We start from the raw sequence: 14844 nt of genomic DNA on the forward strand, positions 1-14844 counted from the left end.
GCCGTATAAACTACAGAACAACATATCTTATGATGAGACCTGATGTTTTCTCTAGTTTACAGTTTTTACTGAGAACATCTGGTAGTTAATTCTATGGCAGGATGTCAGGTGTTTCTGGCTCTGTGTATGTTTGAACTTTGTGATTACTTGCAGTTGCCTTACTAGGTAAGCACATAAATACTTGGGTAACACACATCTTCATGTGAATCTGTTGTCCAGATTTTTATTAAGATGATCTGTTTTGGCCAGGCGCAGTGGCTCATACCTGTAATCCTAGCACTTTGGGAGGCCAAGGCAGGTGTCTCACTTAAGGTCAGGAGCTTGAGACAAGCCTGGTGAAACCCCGTCTCTACTGAACATACAAAAACATGAGCCAGGTGTGGTGGTGTGTGCATGTAATGCCAGCTTACTCAGGAGGCTGAGGCAGGGGAATCGCTTGAACCTGGGAGGCGGAGGTTACAGTGAGCCATAATGGCACCACTGCACCCCAGTCTGGGTGAAGGAGTGAGACTCTGTCTCAAAAAAAAAAAAAAAAAAAAAAAAAGGATATGTGTCTTTTGATATAGATAATATAGTAGTCAGTGTTTCTTTGTTAACTAATTAAAACTCGTCTTCAGAATCCATAGATTGTTACCAAATGTATAAACAATAAGTCACCTTTTCAATGTTGAATAGTCTTGTGAAAAATATATTAAGCCCTGGCACGGTGGCTCACACTTGTAATCCCAGCAATTTGGGAGGCCAAGGCAGGAGAATCACTTGAGCCCAGGAGTTTGAGACCAGCCTAGGCAACATAGTGAGACCCCACCTCTACAAAAATTTAAAAATATGTGTATGTTAGTGCTGAATTCCTTTGCATCTAGGCGATAGTTGAGAGATGAGAAGTTGCTTTGGTAGATGTTTCTGTGGCTCTGGAAATTGCTGTCATGATATTAAAGGTGATCTGTGAGTGGTGTGGGACCCGCCTTCTTCCCTAGGCCTTCCTTCAAGAATGGAGAAGGCCAAATTATTGCTAAGAGATTACACTACATACCTGTGAAGGCGCTGGGAACTCTCTCCTGGCGACTGAATCATTTAACATGAGGGTCAAGACAAAGGACACCCTTCAGGAGTTCATTCTTGGGCTTTAATGTCCAGTCCTAGGAAACATCCCATGAGGGTAACATGATGAACTTTCCAGTAGTAAAGCGACTGTTTTTATGATAGCCATTACAAAGCATCAATTAAAATATTGAGTCTGTTTTTTCTTTTAGTACTGTAAAATAAAAAAAGATTGAAGAATAACTAATGATTACAGATGACCAGAAATAAAAATGATTATTAAAATCAACTTACTTTATCAATCCAATTTTATCTTTTCTTGATTTCTTTGTCTTAGGTGTCTTATCTGATTAAATTTGACCCCATTGACTTTAATAATATTTAATAGTTTCATTATAAAATATGCTCATTGTAAAATTAAAATTCATGTGGACTAATGTATTTGCGTATAAAGTATGAAGGAAAAGTTATCATTTCTGCACCTTCTCTGTTCTTCCTTGTCTGACTCTGCTGTACCTCTTACTAGTCTCACAAAATTGTGGTACGGCCTTTTGGACTTTTTCAACATACAGGTAAATACAAACTTAAAATATGTTTTTTCTTTTTGCAGGGGGTTTGCAAAATGGAACTTTATTTCTATAATTTTATTTTTGCCTTGGAACCCCCTCAGCCGGGTTAGTTCTGAGTTTTTCTCTAGCCAATATGATAATTTCTCAGTGTTCATGTATAATTTGGTCTCCTTCCTTTATTTCCCACATCTCATAGCTATCACTGCTCCCTCCAAGTCCTGTTTGTTTCTTCTCTTCGTTTTCATTTCTTCTCTTCTTTACTTTTTTCTTTTTCTTTTTTTTTTTTGAATTGGAGTCTTGCTCTGTCACCCAGGCTGGAGTGCGGTGGTGTGATCTCGGCTCACTGCAGCCTGTGCCTCCTGGGTTCAAGCGATCCCCTGCCTCAGCCTCCCGAGTAGATGGGACTACAGGTACACACCACCACACCCAGCCAGTGTTTTGTATTTTAGTAGAGACGAGGTTTCACCGTGTTGGCCAGGATGGTCTCGATCTCCTGACCTCACAACCTGCCCACCTCAGCCTCCCAGAGTGCTGGGATTAAAGGCGTGAGCCCCTGCGCCCAGCCTCTTCTTTCTTTTCCTTCTTTCTTAGAAGACCTAACGAGATCTACCCTTTAACACATTTTTAAGTGCGCAGTGCAGTGTTGTTAAACATAGGCAGTGTGTTATACAGCACATCTGCAGGACGTATTCATCTTGCATAACTGGAACTTTATATCCGTTGAACAACTCCCCATTTCCCTTCCCCACCAGCTCCTGGCAAGCACCATTCTACCATCTTGTTTTACAGAATAGAATAATATTAATATTAACACTATCCTGTTGTTCACTTTATCTTTCCATTGAAATTTTAGTTTTGCTAGGCATCTTTTACTGATTTTTATTGTTGTTAAATATGGTACACTTACTCAGGTTTTCTGAGGTGAGTGTTCTAGTAAATTGGTTGATGAATGAAAATTTGCTTCAAATCCAGTAGACTGTCTGTGTTACTATCTAAGGCAAAGTGGAAGTATTATTCCTTCCAGATTTTCCCTACATAAAAGATGGTTATAATTACAGAATAAAAACAAATCTGTTGTCTATACGTAAGTCTATGCTAAGTGCATGAGCTTAAAATAAACTGCTGAGGTCAATAGTATCCTGGCAAGTAGATCTTAAATCTTTATCTTTCACATCTGGGATAAGTTACACAATACGATATGAGGTGGTAAATGTCATCTTTTCAGGACTGTAATTCAGAGAAGTCCTGTATTGATTTCACTGTTTAAGAATTTAGTGCCTGGGTTACTTGCAGTCTCTCAGTTAACCTAATATTGCTATGTTTGACTTTTAATATTGCTTATGATGTGCATATTTTATTGCTCGGTATGAAATTAAAACGACTTTAGGTCATCTTTACTGTTAAGCTAAACGTCGGAACTGTTGGTGAAATAGTTAAATGTCTTTGTTGCATGCGCACTGTTTTCCCCATTCCGCTGTAGGAGCTCCTGTCTAGTAAGAGCTCCAGTCTGAACTCTGCCTGCCTCCAAGCCTCACACTTCTTTAACTGAGATGCTTGTATTCTGTGGCATGGCCCAGGGAACCCTGGGCGGGTGGTTAGACACTTGGATTCTAGGCCTTACTGTCACCGGCTGGGTATGTGACCCAGGTACACCATTTAACCACCTAAGTAGTTTTCTCATCTATAAACTGGGTTAGTAATAGTCACACACTGTTAGGATTATTCTCACTATCAAAGGAACTAATCTTTTGGTGAAATCGGCATTTATTTTGTTCTCCTCAGTGCTCATTAGTCAAGAGTCATGGTGGGATTGGGAAGGGAAGACTTTGGCGAGGACTGGCTGCCGTTAGGTGTAGGGGGTGGGCCTGGATGGGGGTGCCAGTGAGATAGGGGAGGTCAGGGAAATGATATTTGGGTGCAGAGCTTTCCTCTAGTGCAGCTGTGTGAAGGTACGGGTGTTCTGTAGTAGTTCCAAGGCACACACAGTAATGTCTGCAAACCTAAGGTGTGTTTAGAAACAAAGCTACGAGGCATGTATTTCTGAAGAATAAGCGGATTTCCAAAATGTAGGAAGCCTTGGCTGCCCTGTGGCTGTGGCCCAGTCATTTTGATCTGTTCCTTGCCCACCCTTGTTAATCAGTTGTGATGATGATGACTCATCATTGTTTCTCCTGAAAGGGCAGCAATTTGGTAAATTTATATTCTAAAAATCCGTTTTTCTGTTCCTCCTAAAGCAAGTAAAACTGGTGGCTAAACATAAATTTTTAAAATGGGTATTTGCCATCTCACAGTTGCTAATTATTGTAAAGAGTGTAAAGAAAAAAGTCTCCAATAGACTGAAGAGACACATAAACTTGTGAAAATGGGTTAAGCACTGAATGCTTCAATGCAGGTGATGGGCGAACACATTTTCAAAATACATCATTTACTCTTGGCGTTAAAAAAACGAATTTGTTGAGGAAACATTTATTAAGGCTCACTCCATACTAGACCTTTGCCAGTTCCTGAGGACCCGAATTGAATCAGGTGCTCTTCCTGATCTCAGGAACCTTAGAGATGGTCCAAGAGGAATGTGGGGGCAAATGCTGTGATAGAAGCAAGTACGTGGTGTGAGCAGAAAGCAAGGTGTAGTCCATGGCACACAGAAGACGGTGTCCTGGCAAGATAAGCTCACAAAGAGGTCCTGATTCTCAACAGTGCTTCAGAAACTCCATGTGCATTTTAATCACCTGGGGATCTTGTGAAACTGCAGGTGGTGATTCAGTAGGCCTAGGGTGGAGCTGCAAATGAGTAGCAAGGGTTTAAAAGAGAAGCTTGAGCTGACTTTGCATTCACTGGACAGAAATAGGGGAGGGGATAGAAAGGAGGCCATTCAGTCGGAAGAATGTACATAAGCAGAAGAATAGAGTGAAATGACTGGAGAGAAACCACTAAGGGATGTGTGTGTATGAAGGGGTGGAGGCATGGCCTAAGCGGGAAGAAGTGGGTAGGGATCAACCCTACATTGCCTTTTAAGCCTGTGAAATTAATGTTAAATAAAAGGATTGAAACTAAGATCACCATCCTATAGATCGGGGTGTCCAATCTTTTGGCTTCCGGGCCACACTGGAAGAAGAATTGTCTTGGGCCACACATAAAATACGCTAATGATAGCTGATGAGCTAACAAAAAAAATAGCAAAAAAATCTCATAATGTTCTAAGAAAATTGATGAACTTGTATCGGGTCAGCATTCAAAGCTGTCCTGGGCCACATGCTGTGCATAGTGGAGAATCCCAAATTTTAGATTGGGTCATGACCTTCATTTTCACATTCAGGAGATTAACACGATGGAGTTGGAAGGGATGGAAGGACAGGATTTTAGTAGTCCAGTACAGTTTAGACAATGATATAAAGGGTTAAATAAGTATTCAAAAAGAGGAGGAAGAAGAGCTCTTTGAAAAGAAATGATGCGCCTGTTGGAATATTAATAGAATAGCACACGGTGTGCCCTGGTGTCAGAGAGAAAGCTAGGTTGATTGGAGCAGAGCACGCGTGGATGTTGAAGAGCAATACAAGAGTGAGGCTGGAGCTGAAATGGGAGCTTAATGCGGTCACTTCACATGCCAGGCCCGAGGAGCTTCAGCATCTTTTTCTCCATTAGGATGAGGTTTTTATGAGCGAAATCGCTGGAACAAAGCAATGGGCATGACTTTCTGGCAGCATTACCTGACTCACTTACGGGATCCTTAGTGATACGCAACAATATCATTTTCATCAAAGGTCCTTTTCAACTTCTGTTAGGTGGTACTGGTCGCACTGGGAGACAGTGCTAGAATATACGGGGATCTGTGGAAGAAAAGATGATTTCAATGGTTTGAAGCTAGAAAAAAAAATTAAAAATAGGGCTGTATGGCTGGGTGGGGTGGATTGCACATGTAATTCCAGCAGTTTGGGAGGCTGAGGCAGGAGGACTGCTTAAGGCCAGAAGTTTGAGACCAGCCTGGGCAACAAAGTGAGATTAAAAAAAATAATAATAAAACAATGGCGCTATAATCAGCATAAACAGGACCATGTCGGTCCAAGATGAAAACTTAAAGTACTCAATAAGTACTTTAAAACACGAGTAGCCTTGAGATTCAGAAGGAAGACAGGACTGCGGGTGAGAATAAATAAACTGTGGAGAATAAAGAAGAAAAGGTGATAGTAAAAAAAAGAATCTTAATAGTATAGCACCACCTGGTGTTAGAACATTAGGCATTTTTCAAATGAAGTTTTTTCTTATCAAGTTGCATTTTTCTTTCTGCTTGGGTGATTTTAAAATTTTCCACTCATTTATTTCTTATATGATAGCCTATTGTGCTAATGGAATTTATTTTTTTAAGTCAACAGTATGGGAGGTCATATCAGTTTGTTTATTCTTTGATTTCAGTTTTGCCAAAATCTGCTTTCTCACGATTCTTCTGATTGATCTTCTCCTTCAGAGAACATGTGTGAGTTAATTACTTTAGGAGACAGGGTTACTGCCACACTTCTCATATCCTAATTGCCTCATCATTTCTGCTCTCCTGCCTCTAAATGATCAAAAATAAACACGTCTGCATGAAGCTTTCATCTTTCGTCTGAAGTTACATGATCGTGAATATTCATTTTGTGTTTTGACTTTGTTGTTAGTGCAGAAGTTTGAGTTTACAGGCTTAAAAAGTGCCGGCTTTCAGGATGAATAGCAGTGGAAACTTTTTTTGTTTGTTTGTTTTAAACCCCAAGGAAAACCTGCATCCTTGAAAACTGCACAGTCGTCATGGGTGAATTTGTCTAGACCACTTCCTAAATCCAAAGCATCTTTGAAAAGTTCTGCGCTGCGGAGGACAGGAAGCACCCCCTCAATAGCCAGCACCCACAGTGAGCTGAGCACTTACAGCAACAATTGTAAGTCAACTTTATATCACACTTCGGGGGTTGTGGAAACAGTCATTGCAAGAAAAGCGAATGCTCTGCGTATAATTAGAATTTTTGTTTCTAGGGTTTCAGGAAAAATATGCATACTGCTTCCTTGGAGTTGCTCTGAAAGTTTGGCAGAAAAAAAACAAATTCTTTGAAAAACTCTCTTGAAATAATTGTGTGTTAAAGTATATTTTTGCATGAAGGATTCTAAAGTGCATCATCTGAAGTAATGGTGTTTTGGAGGGTTAAGAGTAGCAACTCAGGGGATTTGGAATCTAACTGGAATCAGGAAAAAGATTGCTATAGTTTCATTTACTTTGCAAAAGACTATCTCTTGTGGTATCTTTGGATGCTAGATTTTGTGTAATATGACTAATATAACTTGAATGCTCATTCTAAAAATTTTAAACTCAGGAGACTTTTGTTAAAGTTTTCAGTTAACCTGAGTTCTATTTTCTGTGTATAAATGAGTGAACTTACTGAGATACCTCTTTCATTCCAAAGATGTATTTGGACTTGGTTCTTATTTTCTCATTTCCTTTTTTATACTTCCCCACGAAATAATTCATAAATTTAATGTTGAAGTGCCCGCTGTGCACAGACACCATGATAGGTGCAGTGAGGGACATAGGATGTAAAAGAAATGGCCCTTATTCTAAAAAAAATAGTGGAGGAGAAAAAGAAGGTATTTTTCATGGATGATGAGAATACTAATAAAACCAGACACAAGGGTATGGAGAGGAGCAGCAATTTGATTTCCCCAGTTTGACAGATCAGTTTCTTCTTTTGGGTGAGGAGATGGGGACAAAGTGTAATAATGCTCACTCACAAGGTTCCTCTGGGTGTGGAGCAGTGTTTTAGGATGTCCATATTTGCTTTTATCTTTTCCTCTCAAGTGCCTTCTACTGTTATCCTGATTTTTATATATGAGGGGATTGAGGCTCAGAGATACTGTCACTGGTCCAAAATCACGCAGCAGGTATGTGAGGGAATTGAGAAAGCATTTTTTGTAGAGAAGGCATTGAATTAATGAGCACATTTCCGATGGGTCACCTAGCAGCAGTAGCTGGACTCAGAGTAAGTAGCTGCATACCCTGGCACTTCAGAAATACTGGGATATGTGACTTGAAATTAAACAGGATTATTATCAGCTTTATTGTTTGAATTTTGAAGTTGTGGCACAAAATCAGGCTTGCATGTAAGAGAGAACTCTGAATTTGAAAAGGTAATTCACACATGTATTATTTTAAGCTCTCTTTGTCTTGCAAAGCAATTTTAAAAACAAACTGCCAAAACAGAATCACCAGCATGCTCTAGAAAAACTGTTGTGGCAACAGAATTTGTGGCACTTGAAACAGACACAATCTGCAGTGCCATAGCGCCGCGTTTTCCGTCGACATCCACATTGACTTGGCCACCGTTTCAGTACCATGTCTGATGCTCCTAAGGAGGTTGTAAAATGCTTTTGTCCATTCCTTTTTGTCTTTTAACAAAGGGGTTTACCATACACCCACAGAGCCTGTCTAGTGGCGATGTGTTCCTGTTGGCGGATTAAGCATTCAGATCAATGAGTCTCTTTCTTAGTTTGATTTGCTAGCTGGTTTAATCTGTTTTGTGTAGTGCCTTGGAGCTTACACATTTTTTTTTTTTTCCTCCATTCGAATTCACTAAGAGCAAGCATGAGGGATATGAGAGGGAGCATGGCTGCAGTGTTTCCTGCTTAAGCTTGCTTTGATCCTTTTAAATGACTGTACCAGGAGGATTTCGCAGTTGTACAGAAACTGATATTTCTTCCAAAATCTTTATCAATTCTACCCTCACCCCACCGCCTGGTTCAGAGAGGCACTATGATGCTACCTTATTGACTCTGCTGCTCGTGGGATCGTACAGCCTTTGTGTAATTCCTTTGTTAGCCACGTTTACTGGGAAAAAAAGTAGGTTGACGATTTCTGGTTTCTTTTCTTCGTAAGCATGCTTAAATTTTTATTCAATAAATGGATTTAGGATCTCTTGACTGTTATTTTTGTAACTTGCAATTTATGGTAATTGTAGTATTTGGGGGGCATTTTGAATGTATATTTAAGATGTGAATGCTTCTGTGTAGGACCAATTTTATTGTCTCTTTTATGGGTTTTGGCACTCTTGATATAATTCGGCAGCATCGTTCATGCTCTGGCACATGAAATTATCCTATTATCAAAGACTTTTTGATGGTTTAGTTTCCTATTAAATAACTAGTTTTTGTGTGTATGTAGCTGGTAGTTGTGCAAGTGTAGAAAAATACTTTTCTGAAATTAAAATGGAAACATCATATCTTTGATTGTTTTCCTGAGTTGTAACTGAAAGTATTAAACATGTATACATTTAAAGGCTACCTCAAAACATGAAAAAATCATTTTGCGCTGAAAATTTCCTGCTTCTGATAATGGATGGTCATGTGAAGAATTAACTTTCTCTTTTGATCGGTGTTCTGATTTATACTGGCTTAAGTATCTGAATCCCTTTAACGAATAGTGGTTTCTTGCTTTGTCTGCTTGTTTCTTTGTGATGTGATATTGTTAGTGGCATCATTTAAGAACTTCTGATACAACATAGTGCTGTTGTAAAATTAGCATTGGGTTCTCGGAACTTTGGGATCCTATAGAAATAACGTTACTAAGTTTTTTAAACGACCGAATCAAAATACGTAAGACAGTACGTTTTTCTTATTTGGGAATTTTAGCAGGTTCTTTGTGTGTGTTCTTTTAAGTGTAGAAAATTTCAAAGTTATGATCTTGATCCTTTTGGATATTAGTGTAAAAACATTTCACAATGGTGTTTATACCAAATGTACTCATTTATAGAAGCTAAAGATTATAAGCTGTTTCGCGCTCAGATACCTAACATCCAGTTTTTAAGATCATTAAAGTCACTGGATAAAAATAAATGATACATTGTTTGTCATGAACAGAGTTGAAGGTTTGGGGACTGTTGTGCAATTTAGAAGGGGCTCTTGGGAGAGTGTATAATTTTGCCATGTTAGCAGGAAAATAAGTTTCAAAGACATTACTTCCTCTTCCACTTTGGCCACAAAACCATGTTTATATTTGAGAGCCAGATGGTAGGGGAAATGTAAGAGGTGCAGACCAAAGCTATTTGCATTCTCCTGGAAATGCAAGGAACAGAAGGAGACTGAATAAAAGAAATGGAGTGTCCTTTCCCTTCACCTTCACTGCCAGCCCTGGCTGAGAGGGGTGTGACATGTAGAAAAGGGCACTAACCTTGGGCCCACCTTAGTTTGTTTGTTTGTTTTAAATGGAGTTTTGCTCTTGTCGCCCAGGCTGGAGTGCAGTGGTGTGATCTCAGCTCACTGCAACCTCTGCCTCCCGGGTTCAAGCAGTTCTCCTGCCTGAACCTCCCAATTAGCTGGGATTATAGGCATGCACTCCCATGCCCGGCTAATTTTTGTATTTTTAGTATTTTTGTATTCACCATGTTGGCCAGGATGGTCTCGAACTCCTAACCACAAGTGATATGCCTGCATCTGCCTCCCAAAGCGCTGGGATTACAGGCATGTGCCACCCACCACGCCCGGTCCCACCTTAGTTTTCCTACTAACTCATGTTAAGTTGGACAATCTTTCTCTTCTCTTAGCCTCCGGCCTCCATACTCTCCTCTGATCAATGACAAGGAAGGACTGGGTCATCTTCAAAGTCCTTGCAGCAATAAATGTCTCTGACCCTTTTCACTGCAATAAAACAGGGCCTCACTGTTTGGCAGGACCGTGTTTTGAGTTGTTCAAGTGAATAAGCTGATAAAGAATAGGGTGGGGCTTATTTACCCTTAGTTGTTTTTTTTTTTTTCTTCTCTCACGACAGGAATGGCAAGAGAATATTGTCTCACCTGCCAACACTGGTTAGTGGCCAACACCAGTTAGTGGATAAGAATTCGCCTGTAGGATAGTGTCAGTGGTTTCTCAGGGTGCCTCCAGGTTCAGAGGGAAAGTTTTGTGTTCAACTAGTGATGTCTGTCATGGGTGAGGCTAAGATGAGGAACAGGCAGTCGATTCATTAGGCTCTACATCACAAAACATGTTAGTACTTGCACACTTCTGAATGGACTATTGAAGAAGGAAATACTATCCAAACCACTGTTAACTTTGTTCTCATTCTTTCTCTGTTGATGTTTTTCTAGGGTATATGTGAGACGTTCTTGTTATGATATAGTTGAGTGATTTTGCTTTTGAAATTCAAGAGCTTAGATTTCAGTAGTACTTGGATTTTAAGCCAGGTGGGCAGATGATCTGGCACAGTGGGGAGTGTTAAACTGATTCACATAAAATTCAAGAAATGAACAGAATGTTGGCTCTGTGTGTATATACATAATGTAATAAAAGTGAATTTTCACTAGATGTTAGAATGTAGTATGAATGGTAGTTTGCAGATAAAAGTCTGGAACAATGAGAAGCCGTTTTTTTTTTTTTTGAGATGGAGTCTCACTCTGTCACCCAGGCTGGAGTGCAGTGGTGCAATCTTGGCTCACTGCAACCTCTGCCTCCTGGGTTCAAGCAGTTCTCCCACCTCAGCCTCCTGAGTAGCTGGGATTACAGGCACCTGCCACCATGTCCAGCTAATATTTGTGTTTTCAGTAGAGACAGGGTTTTCCCATATTGGCCAGGCTGGTCTTGAACTCCTGGCCTCAAGTGACCTGCCCACTTTGGCCTCCTAAAGTGCTAGGATTGCAGTTGTGAGCCACTGTGCCAAGCCTGAAAAGCCCTTTTCTTTTTTGTTTTTTTTTTTTTTTTTTTTTTTTTTGAGACGGAGTCTTGCTCTGTCACCCAGGCTGGAGTATAGTGGCGCGATCTCAGCTCACTGCAAGCTCCACCTCCCGGGTTCACGCCATTCTCCTGCCTCAGCCTCCCGAGTACCTGGGACTATAGGTGCCCACCACCGCGCCTGGCTAATTTTTTTGTATTTTTAGTAGAGACTGGGTTTCACCTTGTTAATTGGGATGGTTTGATCTCCTGACCTCGTGATCCACCCACCTCGGCCTCCCAAAGTGCTGGGATTACAGGCGTGAGCCACCGTGCCCAGCCGAGAAGCACTTTTCTAATAGGAAAATCATTTCTTCTGCTTGGGCTTTTCTGAGAATATCCCTTCATTTTTCCTTTTAGTTTCACCAGCTCCTTTATTTCACTTGAAACACACTTTGGCCATGGGAGAAATGAAGATAGGATTCCAGAGAATCTATTATTCTGGCATAATTGAGACAGTTGGGACCAAAGATGACAAAGGGGCAGTTTTAAACTACATACTAGATCAGGTTGAGAAGTGTGTGGCCACATGGAAAATTTTACGTATTGTCTCTTCAAGCCAGCAGTGTTTAGTGTCCATGGCTCTCTAGAACACTGTCTTTAGGATGATTCTGAGGATGCTTCCAGCCTCAGTGGGACTGAATACCACAGTCAGTTAGTAGGGCCCCTGTGAAGGCGAATGTGCTGTCTATTCCCATACCCGATATTCAGACCCTTCTTATTCATAGATAGGTGATTCAGCACAGCTAGGCAGTGGCCAAGTCAGCACCAGAACTTGGGTATTTTACATCCTGTTCCGTTGCTCGAAACTATTATGCATCTCTTATATTGGAACTGTTGCCGCTGAAGACTTTATTGTTTGGATATAACGACTCTGGCTGAGGGAAAATTTAGATAGCATCAGGATACCCAGTCAGTTGCCATGTTAGGATCAGAAATAGAGGGCAGGGGAAATATTTGAAGAGCATTATGCCTCATGTTGGGGTTTACTAGAAAGCAGTGGGCCAGCCTAGAGTACAGTGAGTAGAGATTGAAAGAAAGATATTAAGTGTCAGTCATAAAATTATATTCAGCTCAGTACAGTTTGTGCCTGCCATTAGTAAGGCAGAAAGCATGTACGATCGTTGATCATAGAGTATATGAATATATATCTTGTATATATAGCTTTCATGTAAATATGTGTAAAACATAAATGCGTGTATGTTTGTACCTGAGTCACATGCAGACATTTTATCCTTGCAGTATAGATTCCGACTTCATGTTGTGTGTTACGAAGTTGGTGCCAGGTGGATCTAGTGTCGTATTGAGTCTGAAAAGTGGCAGTGAGACAGCTGATTTCCAGCACACCACCTCCTATTCTACGTGTGACAGCCAAGGGACAGGAGTATCATTCCTCATGAGGAACGTGTCCTTTACTTTAGTGAAAATCTTTTTACTGATCTCTTTGTGAACCGTGAGCCTTTGTGTCTAAAGTTTAGAAAGGAAAAGCATGAATTTAGAATCACACAATTTCATATTAGGTTTGTAAATTGAACTCAGTTTAATTTTTTAAAATATGAATAAGTGACTTATTTGTTGCTGAATAGAATCAAATATAGCTTCAAGAAAAGTAAGACTAAAATCCAGATTGTTACAATTCCTTGGTTAAGACTCTCGTTTTCTTTGTTGGATTTGATTCACAAAAGCCAAAATGCTCATTGAAACCCAATATCCATTTTATATGAACATCTAAAAAGGGTTCTGTTGAATGTTATAATAGCAGTATCTTTAATACTGTCACTCCCATTTGGCTTCCTGTCAACTTTCGAAAAGCCAAATCTCTAGGTTCTCGAGGAGGTGAGAATTGGAAAAAAAGAACAGGAAATTGACAGAATTTTCTCAGCAGGAGGGAAGGCTCTGTGTCGATTTGACCTAATATTAGGAATGTTATTTGGGCACAAGAACAATTAACAGATGGCTCATTGTACAGGGACCGAGTGTGGATTAGGGGAAAATAATAGCATGCCTGTACAAAGTTTGAATGTGATGTGTATAAGCACTGTTGTAGCAGTTGGAATAGTTTAGCCGAGTGAAAAATTTCTAGCTGTCCTCACATTTAGAATGTGTTTGTAAACAAGGTAGCTATCTTAACCCTTTGCTAAATGAGTAAAGTGAGAAAAGGGATCAAAGTTGGTAATAAAGAAATTTATAAGTGTTGAATAGTAGAATAGAATTGGGTGCCTAGAATTGGATATTGATGATTATTAAGAAACAGGCTGGGCGCTGTGGTTCACGCCTGTAATCCCGGCACTTTGGGAGGCTGAGGTGGGAGGATCACGAGGTCAGGAGATCGAGACCATCCTGGCTAACACGGTGAAACCCCGTCTCTACTAAAAATAGAAAAAATAAGCCAGGTGTGGAGGCGGGCACCTGTAGTCTCAGCTACTCGGGAGGCTGAGGCAGGAGAATGTCGTGAACCCGGGAAGTGGAGCTTGCAGTGAGCTGACATCACGCCACTGCACTCCAGCCTGGGCGACAGAGTGAGACTCCATTTCAAAAAAAGAGAAACAGTAAAAAATCCAGTCTGGGTTGGTGGAGGGGAAATTTTTACACATAATACAGAAGACGGTTTTTGTTATTTAGGTGAGATTCCCTTTTCTGCTTTTGCTTTGGAGTAAAACATGAAGTTTGCTTTGGAACAAACTTCCTTTGTTCAGGGCAGAAGTTGGCGTTTTAACTCCTTGCTGTAGCAGCGAGGATTTGAACCAGATCTCATCCTTATAGCTACCAAAGAGTCTGTATGTTACTGTTCTTGTGTCATTAACTAGCTGGCTGCGTGAATTCTTTCTTGTCCCCGTGGAGATGGATGCTCTTTCTAGCTGCACCTGGGGCATTCTTGTTACATGGCATGAATGGCTGTATTATTTCTTTTCCAACTTTTGTCTGGAATGAAAGCTGAACTAGACAAGATGCATAAACTCGGACCGTGCCCAGCTAACCAGGATGCGTGGTCACTCCGATTACAGCCTTTATTTCGCATCCCTGAGGACACAAGCTACCTGTTATCCACACTGTATTCCCAGTGTTCAGTAATGACTGGCATGTCATAGGTGCTTATTGAGCATTTGTTGATTCAAGAACAAAGGAATAAATGTGGAAGTTTGAAACCGTATTTATAGGATAAAGTGTCCTTTTCTGTTTTGTTACAGCTGGTAATGCCGCTGTCATCAAATATGAGGAGAAACCTCCAAAACCAGCATTTCAAAATGGTTCCTCAGGATCCTTTTATTTGAAGCCTTTGGTATCCAGGGCTCATGTTCACTTGCTGAAAACTCCTCCAAAAGGTATGGTTCTCACTGTGGTCAGAAGAGGGAGGGCAAGACGCTTAAAGTCTTTGGCTTGTAGAAAGTTAAATTTTGACAGGTTTATAGTATATTTAACAATGATTAAAAATGTGTTGAGAAAGGAGATATAATACATTTTCACACTGAAGAAATCGTTGTTTTGAGAGTTGGTAGGTTCTGTAGTTAAAAATCACTAC

At 40.4% G+C, this 14844-nt stretch overlaps 1 protein-coding gene across 8 annotated transcripts in view; it reads left to right on the plus strand.

Annotated features, from left to right (window-relative positions):
* The window catches only part of MTUS1 (microtubule associated scaffold protein 1), a 162831-nt gene that overhangs the window by 75783 nt on the left and 72204 nt on the right, over positions 1 to 14844 (plus strand). For 7 of the 8 annotated variants that reach the window (XM_050801935.1, XM_050801933.1, XM_050801940.1 and 4 more), the window contains 2 exons: positions 6356 to 6517; positions 14513 to 14647. In XM_050801935.1, coding sequence (XP_050657892.1) covers positions 6356 to 6517; positions 14513 to 14647 — 297 coding nt within the window. Of the gene's footprint in view, positions 1 to 6355; positions 6518 to 6967; positions 8467 to 14512; positions 14648 to 14844 lie in introns of those variants that run through there. The other variant, XM_050801941.1, reaches the window with a different exon arrangement.

Source organism: Macaca thibetana, chromosome 8 (genome assembly GCF_024542745.1).
Source record: "Macaca thibetana thibetana isolate TM-01 chromosome 8, ASM2454274v1, whole genome shotgun sequence".
In the NCBI taxonomy this organism is placed as follows: domain Eukaryota; kingdom Metazoa; phylum Chordata; class Mammalia; order Primates; family Cercopithecidae; genus Macaca; species Macaca thibetana.